Genomic DNA, 9,651 nt, shown 5'->3' with positions numbered 1-9,651 from the left:
GTCAGTTCACATGATAGCTACAGCAGCTTCATATGCTTACAAAGTAATATTAAGCTTCAAGAGTCAATACGTTGAATTTTGAGGTACGTCAACATACAAGATGTGAATGAAGCCTGTTTGAATAAAGCCTGTTTGTAAACAATCAGGCCTGAGACTATCCAAACTATTGGACAGACAAAACCCTACCCATCAGTGCTTTGACAAAATAATGTAGTCACTGATTACTGAATGAAAGGCATGACAAATCAGGACAGAGCAGCAAATGAACACACAAAAGTAAGATATCCCCCCATCAAATATATATTTTTTTTACACAAATTCTATCTAGTGCAACCTTATCAGTATTTAACAGTCAATAATCAGTACAGACCGACTAAACTGCTGGTAGGCTTATTAATAGATGTGTATCTATAGATCAACATAGGTTATTTATGGGTTATTTATGGGTTAACCCTTTCCTCCAGTGAAGTTTTCCAAAGAGGGTGGCAGCATGATGCTATCAGCATACTTCAGACCTGGAGAGGGAGAGACATTTTTAAAGAAATCAAATGATAAGACAACTTACCTAAAGGCACCACATCTTACAACATGGACTAGTAGTTAAGCAATCATTACCATTATAAAAGTTAGGCACTTTTGTCAGTGGTTCCATAGTCGTCGTTACTGATGGGGCTGGCATGGGCTCCCCTCTGTTAGGTAGAGGGGACAGGTGTTGGTAGAGTGAAGCTCTATTCCCTAGGAAAATGGGAGAAAAATCCAAATGTTCACCCCCAAAGACCAGCTGAGCATGAGTTTGTAAAGCACTTTTGAAAATAAACAAGTATACAGTGTACTTGTCGGGGGAAGGTGCATTGTGGGTATAATTATCATTAGTTTTTATAATTCACAACATACTGTATCAGGTGACTCTTGTTTAGGTAGTTTGATCATGTTGGATAGATCAGAGAGAGTATGGCTAGGTCATATGTTTTCCAACCAAAGCTAGTCAAGCCCCTAGATGGGGAGTGTTACTGAACTACCTAAATACGTAATCTGATCTATGTTGTGAAATATGACTACAACTAATGATAACCCACAATGCATCTAATCTTGATAATAATCTATGAGAATTGTAACTTTTACAATAAGCACCAAAAGAGCTACTAAGCACCTCAAGTACTAAACTGTGAATTTAGAAAGCAGATACTCCTGAGTAGAACAGACTATACGTTTACTGAGACACCAAACATACTTTGTGTACTTGGCAATGGTAAAAATGAATTGTGGAGAGCGCCCCCAGGTGGTAGGCGTCTGATGGAATAACAAATAAACACACTGGTGCGTGTAATGGAAGAACAAATAAACAAACGCACACAAGTTAATCCAATATCCCCCACCCTCGCTTTAAAAATAAAGTCCCTTCAATTGATAATTAGAGGTCACTGATTAAACGGCGCCGATGTGACATTTTTAAAACTATCATTATTGGCTGAACTGGGCTCTGATAGTGGCTGATGGCTGCACAGCCTCCTCCCATTATAAATAGACCTCAAACGATGTAGGACTAATCCACTAAATCACACCTAAGGATGTCCCGTTACATTTTAATACACTTTTTATCTATTAAGAAAATAAAAAAGTATTTATAATTTATTTAAAATTAAAAAGAACTATTAGCTATACTGAATTAATTGACAAGGATCTTCTGGACCACAGCCACCCAGCAACTGATGAAAAGGAATAGGCTATGAACTTGATTGAAGACATAAATAAAGAAAAGGGGTGATTTGAACAAAATCCTGGATATAGCCTTTTACTCTTGGGTGCGAGGAAGACATTCTTAAAGATTCTCCTTAGTGAAAGACTCATTCATAGAGGACATGAATAGTGAAGGAAATGTTATGCACTGTTGGACATGTAGGCCTAACAGGTAACAGAGGGCAGGCAAGAAAAAAGACAGGTAGGCCTGATCCAGGGTTTCCATTGACCGGTAATTACTGTTTTTTGTCCAGGAAAATCTGTCCGACATATTAGATTTCAAGATTTTTTTATTTGTCACATGTAGCGTACAGTACGTGTACAGCAGTGGAGGCTGGTGACTCAAGAAAGCTGAGGAGGACAGGAGGAAGAGAGGCGAACCGCCCATGGGCACCGGGGGGCACTTTCCCTCAGTCAGTTATTATTTGAAATATCAGCTTTAAAATGTGGATTTACAGTCAATTTTAGCATATGAAAAACTGAATAACACTTTCTTTAACTACATGCAGTATTTATTTATCATATTCATGATAAAATATTACAAAACAATAAAACATTGTAAGCAATAGTTGTAATGGATTGTACTCTTCTCTAAAGAGAGAAATGAATTGATATTGGTGAGGTGCTGGAGAGATTAGGTGATATATGAAAAATGTTTTTCATTAGGGGACACTGAGGTGTGCTGGCTCTCAAACGGTTTGTTGGCAAATAGATTTAACAATGGAATACGTTGCATAGCAAATGCAGTATCCAACAGTTCGCTCATGGCTAGCTGGCAATGGTACAGCTATGGGATTAGCTCATTTGGGTTGCTGTCAAAGCTGCCACTTATGTTGCTATAGCCTACAATTATCAGAACAATATGAACATTCAATTAAAAGTTTTCCATCCACCCATCCATCACTGGATGAGGAATAAGCACCGCAAAGCGATCAATTCTCACGCAAGCAGGAGCAGGCTGTTCAGTGCATTTCTCTGATCCGGTGTTGCGACCCAGTCTCTAGAAATGTTTTGGACAAGTTGCTGACAGTTTGCGCCTCCAGCCAATCTGCGCGCCTGCCTATGCCGTAGCCTGACGTGCCTCGTAGCCCCCGTAGCTAACGTTACCGGCTATAGCCAGGCAGTGGAACTGTCGTGTTCAGACGGCTCTAGCTCAAAAAGTATTTATGTCATCTTATATATTAAGATGGCTAGAATCAAGACAAATAGACAAATAGTTTGATGTATAATATGTCCCATAATACTTTCGGATGTATTATATTATGGAGCTACGAACACACAAAGTCTCCAATGGCACAGGGAAGAGAAACACAGACATCAACGCAGACTCAATCGGCCTTCACTGTGGTAAATCTGGAATCTGTAATGTGATTGGACTAACAAAATGTTAATCATTAAATCCTGTTCAGACTACTGTCCTCCCTTGGTAATTTTTCACCATTTTGGCCAATCACAAATTAGCATGAAAAAATTGCATTACATTGATAGACCCCTAAGGGACACGCCCAAGGGAGGAATTCCTCCCTTCCATAGATATCTATGGGTCCTCCAGCTGCATGTTATAGATGTGACTGTTGGAGCTTTAGAATTTCAATAATGGATTTTTATCCATAGGGAAAACCTGATGTATGAACAAAACTGAGATAATATTAAATATGAATTATAAATAAATAAATGCATATATTTATATTTTAATCCCTCTCTTCTCTCCACAAACTGAGGACTGTCCTCCTCTACCTCAATGGATGAGCCTCCTCTGGTGTACAGTCACAGTGAACAAGTCACATGTTGCTGCCAACTCCAAGATTATGCTCAATATGACTCCAATACTCAATAAAATATAATATGTATAAAAGTATAATATATATATATATTATACATAAAAGTATATTATACTTTTATATATATATAAATATATACGGTCATAATGTCTGGTGAAAATAATTCCATCTAAGCACAATTTGAATTGTATTAAAATAGACTAATAATAAAAAATATAATAAAAATAATATTATTATTTATTGTATGTGTAGGCTATAGGCCAATCAAATCTGATTAATGCCATAAACATCTTAAAGTAGCCAACAGCCATAATCCAGAGTAACAAAGGTGACTAAATAAAGTGAAAGGCTGCCCAGTGGCGCGTGTGCATTCCTGGACATCTATAGTGCATGCATAACATAAAGTGTAACATATAGCACACATCTAGTTGTATAGGATGAGAAATAGACATAAAATGGCATATATAGGCTACACAACAGCTAATCACCACGACAAACGTCTATTATATTATAATATAATGATCAAAATGTTCCCGGACACATGGACCGGCACCAACGGAAACCCTGGCCTGATCCCTCTGAGTTTTCATTAGGGGCCAGGCAGCGTAGCTGCCAGAACCCTATTGTATTTGCCTATATTATTATTATTATTACTATTACTATTATTATTCTCCATCTTCCACTGAAGTCTAACTTCCCGTGGACAAAAAATCACCAAAATTTGCACATAGCTCCAGTACTATACCCAAAGTCTTCAACCTGCATTGTAGGTCAATAAACCTGAAGGTGGCGCTACAGCAAGTCTAAAGTTTACAACTTAAAAGAATCATAACAAATCAGCCATAGGTGCCATCACTGTAAAACCAAGTGAGACAAAACTTTCATACGCTTTGACCTTGCAGGAATTTTGAAGTCCATCACTCTGATTTCTTCATAAATTGTAAAACCTATCAAACCCATCTCCTCCCACATTTTTTGTTCAATTGACACCAAAATTGATATACTGCATCTTCAGACTGTCCTTACCAAAGGATCCTCACAGATTTTTGAAATATGAAAAATTGAGCCCACAGCAAATCAAAAAGTTTCACTGTTAACAGTTCTGTATACAGTTCCTATTCATTCTCGCCAGATCAATGTCTGATCATCCTCATAAAAAGTGACAACATTGGCCACATATCCAAAATGTAGTATGATTTATTTCAGAATTTTATCTCAAAAATTGAATTTTTAAAAATATGTTTAATTCTGTCCTCTGAAACCAACACTTCATACAGAGAAAACTACGTTACCCACAATCCAACGCAAGCTCCACGAATCTGAGACATCGCTGTTGGCAACCCTACCCAACCCCCGCCGAGGATTACAATGACTAAATCGATTGATTGGCAACTGAGTACACAGCTGCTGAAGTTAATGTTCAATTATGAAGAAAAGCAAAAAAAAACTGTAAAAATTAATAAACATATCTTATCCCACATTTTTCAATCAATTAACACCAAACTTGCTACACTGGATCTTCAGACTGTAATTCACAAACTCATTGACCAGATTGTTGAATTATCAAAATCAAGCTTACAATGCATCAAAATGTTTTACAAATGTTTTACCATACGATACGAATGTACAAAATGAACATTGGAATGTCAACTTTCTTGTTGTCCTCCTATTCTCTCGCTTATTGCTCCTAAACTTGTCGGAAATTGCCTGGCCCCGCCTCATCGCTGCGTAGCAGCTTTAATTACTCATTGCTTTTTAGCCTATGCCGAGTTTGATGATCCAAATTTATTTATTTAGGTATTTTATTTATTTGACAGTGGCAATTGTATTTTTGTTATCGTAGATTAATCAGCCATCGGCTTTTTCCTGATCCAATCTATCGTTATTATATCAGCCTTTAAAAATCCAGTATCGGTTTACCACTATTGATAATTGATGGTACATTAACTTCACAACTATGTGTAAGCTAAGCCTAGATGAGTAGGTGTCTACAGTATGTTTGGTACATACCAGCTCTTGGGTTGGTCACACCTCCATGACTGAGGTTTCCCCCTGTGACCTGGTAGAAAGAGGCCAGGTCACTGGGGCTGTATGAGCGTAGAATGTTGATCATGTTCCAGTCTGTGTCCATGCTGTTTCCAGGGGCTGCAGAAGATGCTTTCACAGCAGCAAAAGCCTGAGGGGCTTTGGAGGGAGAGTTTCCTTGTGATGAGGTTTTCACATTTCTCCCTGAGATGGGCAGTCTATTGGACTCATCCCCATTCCTGAGGCCAGGTGTCTCAGCAGTGTCACTTTCCTTGCCTGGGGGCATTGAGTACTTCAACCTCTTGCTGGAGGGTTCACCAAAGTCCATCTGGGGAATACTACCAAAGCGGCTAGAGAGGCACAGTCTGGCAGTATCTGACGGCCAGGCCACACCATTCCTCACTGGGTAGCTTGTTTGTCCAATTCCTACTCTGTCTGGTGGGGTGGCTCTGTCTACTATGTAACAGTCATCTTTCCTCACACTGGTGCTGGACTCCTCCAATAGCTCTGTAAATCTGGATGAGTTCTGGCTGGCGTGAGATTCTACCATCTTGTACCTCTGGTTCTCCTGCACCGCCAGTGCATGGGTGTGGGAGCTTCTGGGGACCTGAGGTGGATGTGGGGGACGTGTCACCTCCTGAGGTTTTGCTGGCTGGGGAGGGGGGGATTTGGTTCGACGAGGATGTCTCCTGTCAATTGGGAGGAGTGGTGTAACATCTTTCCCATCGAGGGCAGGGGGGCAGCCAGTGTAACGCTTCTTTTTGAAACTACCTCTGATGCCATTCTTACTGGTCATGTCTGACTTCTCTTTATGAACCAGTTTTTTGTGCATAAGTAGGACCTCTGGGTAGAGGGTTTTAAAGGCACAGAATGAACAGTCATTGGAAATTAATATACTTCTTGGTTCTGAGGTGCCAGAGATGGAGAGGGACATTTTTAAGGACAGGTTTAATGGGCCCTCAAGGTCCTCCTCTTTCATTTCCTTTCGCTCCATTTTTAGGTTAACAGGTATGGGGTATTTTATGTGGACGTCATCTACAGAGAAAGCACTCTTAGCAGTCAATTTCCCACAATCAGCAGTCACTTGGGCAAGTGGGCTGGCAAGCTTGCCACCAATACTATCAAATCTGTCACTGGCACGCGGGTTGGTTCGTGACCCAGCCTTGGGGGTCACCCATAGTTTGGATCTGCTGGTGATCCGTTTCTGGTCATTATTCCCGGAGGGTTCTTTCTCACTAGGAGAGGGCACTGGCAGCACCGGCCTACTGGGGATCTCAAAGTACGGTTTGTCCTTGTGATGCCTGTCCAAGTGATATCTCAGTGAGGTTTTCTGAGCTCCAGCATAATCGCAGTACACACATTTGAATGGTTTTTCCCCTGAAAGACGAGGGAAATTAGCATAATAAGGACCAACTGATATCCATCACATCACATAGGCTACACAACAACAGAAACAACAGAAACAGTGTTCCAAAACCCAATGCCTAAACTTACAGAATAGGCCGTTTATAGGGAAGTATACAGTTGCAGCTTCACTAACATTTTTACAACCAAAACAATCGGTCCTATTCTTTATCATACACATTCTATACACATACACACTCAGTGAAAAGTTTACCTGTGTGTACCCTGAGGTGAACGTTGAGGCAATAGCTTGACCGGAATGTTTTGCCACAGTAGCTGCATATCCTTGTCGATGCAAGGGTTTTGACTTTTGTTCGATCAAAGCCATCTTCACTTTTGTCTTTAAAAAAAGAAGAAACAGACAGAAATCATAAGCGACTAAGTGGAAAAAGTGCAGCATGCTCAACAGATGAACAGCAGAGGGAGCTTAAATGCACTTGATAAAATCTAGTTGATTGTCTACATTAGTCCCCGTTGCATAGCAACTTTGTTTATAACTGTAAGCTATATTTGAATCCAACAAACTGAAATAACATAACACAGGCCATGATTGCTTTTCAATATTTACCTGAACAAAAGACATCCCCAATTGCTCCCTCCTCAGAGCCATCTTCAGACCCCTCCTCTGCTTGGTCCAGAGGTCTTGACAGCTTGCCATGAATGGAGGCCGGGGGGCTCTCCTCTCCAGCCTTCTCCCTCAGGTGCACCCTGGAGTGCAGCACGAGCTGGTGGTATGTTCTGAATGTTCTCCCACAGTCCTCGCAGTGCGTTGGCTTGTCCTTTCTGATCAGAGACCTCTGGTCTGGTTCAGGTGACGGGGTCTCTGCTTCCGGCTGCCGTTTGGGCCTCAGCTGCCTGCCAGAGTCTTCTTTGACAGGCTTGTCCCCTTGAGCTTCTGACCAGATATTTCCCAGTTCTTCCTTGTCTGAGCCAGAGTCTTCGTTGTCCGAGCTAGCATCTTGGCCCACGTCTTTTGCTAGATTAGGACCGACTGCTATTTTGCCCTTTGTGGCCAGTTGCCAGGCCTGGTAAGTGTTGAATGGGTCGAGTTGGGCAATCCACCTGGAGGATCTGTCTGGCTGCATATCATTACACTTGGATACGGGTCGAAGCTGAAGACCCAGAAGAAATGCTTCCTGGTTGGGAGGGGACTCAGTGGTAGGCAGTCTCTCCTTATCTCTGTCTTCATCAGGCTCTGTTTCTCTGTTATGCATCCTTCTATGTTCTAACAAACTGTCTTTATCTGGGAAGAAAAACCCACATACCATGCACATTTTATAAAGCGTGGCAACAGGTTCCGGCGTTCGTTCTTGGGTCATGTTGTTGATTGTGACAGGAGCGTCGAGGTCCAGCTGGGCCTTGCTCTTGGGTCCTCCTTTGCTCCCGTGTATCCTTTTGAGGTGGAGCTTTAGAAACCAGGGCTCCCTGAAGCGCCGGCTGCAGAGGTTACAGCTATACGTGAAGTAGTCCCTGTGCTTCCTCACGTGGGTCTCCAGCTCACTGGCGTCCTCCATAACCTGATCACACACAACGCAGCTGAAAACCTCCTCATCTTCAGGGGGTAAGCTTGGTTTAGGCCAGGCCCTCTCCCCTGGGACCCGAAACTCAGCGTCCACACAGAGCACGGCCGGTTCATAAAGGGTGGTGGGGTGCTCCGTCAGGACATGAGGGCCCACGTCCTCCTGGAGAGTGAAGGTCTGGTCGCAGAACATGCAGGACATGGGCAGGCTTCCCTCCACCAGCATTTCTGCCTTCTGAGCCATTGTGCTGTGAGGTGTCATGCTGGAGCCAGCCCCTGGCATACTGGCACTGCTACTAACCAGGATGACTTGGCCCAGCCCATCAGCACTCTCCACATACGGCTGCAATGGGTGTGTCGGCATATTCTCCCAATGTAGTGCAACTGATTTCTATGGTCCTTTGTGTGACAAATGTGTCTCTTTCTGTCAATAATAGAAGCAAGGTGTGTGAGCAGGAAGCAAATCAAGAGATTACTTTCAGGATGAAAAGTCCTTGCTAGTTCCTCGATTTGACATGTTGAATGCGACAAGGGGAGGCTTGTGCTGACTTTTGCTGACAGGTATTCAAGCATGACATCTTGAACGGTCACCAGTGAAGTTTAGTTTTGGTAGATAGAGCCTGTGAATAAAATGTTAACAATTTTAAGATATAGTGTTCAAGGATAAATACATAGAGATCTCAGAGCACAGACAAATTGAGCTGTCTTTCATACTGAAACAGGAAATGTGTCCTTTAGCAATCTACAGCTGTGGCTAAGCATTTCCTCACTGGGTAAGCCAGAGATAAACCAGATAAAGAGTGCCTACCATAACAAAACAGATATAAGCACATAAAAATATTTAGGGGTATGTTTGTGCAACAAAGAAATTGGTTCAAACCATTTAAACTATATCAGAAGCATGTGTCCTACTGTAGGCCTATATCTTTACACAGTATCCTCTTATGAGTGGAGTAACTGGACAAACTAGTCTATGAAAGGTCGACATTGCAAGACAATTTAGCTAAGGTAGCTCAGCTCAGGTAGGCCAATGACAATAGGTTATTCTAATCAACATACGAATGCCTTCCTATTTGATTATGCTGGATAAGAAATTTGTAGATTAAAGTTACAGCTGTACAGAAGGTTCATTAATGAGGAAGTTGATAACATTGAGGCTACATTTCAATCCAAATGTACTCACTA

General features: G+C 41.7%; 1 protein-coding gene across 1 annotated transcript; it reads right to left on the bottom strand.

Annotated features, from left to right (window-relative positions):
• Positions 1-447: 447 nt before the first annotated feature.
• Positions 448-8,854, bottom strand: znf217 (zinc finger protein 217; the record flags this gene model as incomplete). Its single annotated transcript, XM_084446184.1, has 5 exons — positions 7,516-8,854; positions 7,162-7,287; positions 5,529-6,920; positions 616-735; positions 448-515 (listed from the first exon to the last, which is right to left on the bottom strand). Exons 1-5 carry the CDS (start codon positions 8,828-8,830, stop codon positions 448-450), a joined length of 3,021 nt encoding a protein of 1,006 aa, XP_084302310.1. The 5' UTR covers positions 8,831-8,854.
• Between the last annotated feature and the right edge of the window lie 797 nt (positions 8,855-9,651).

The sequence above is a fragment of the Borostomias antarcticus genome (genome assembly GCF_949987555.1).
Source record: "Borostomias antarcticus genome assembly, chromosome: 11".
Lineage (NCBI taxonomy): Eukaryota > Metazoa > Chordata > Actinopteri > Stomiiformes > Stomiidae > Borostomias > Borostomias antarcticus.
The sequence above is the reverse complement of the archived record's forward strand: the minus strand, read 5'-3'. Positions and strand labels throughout refer to the sequence as shown.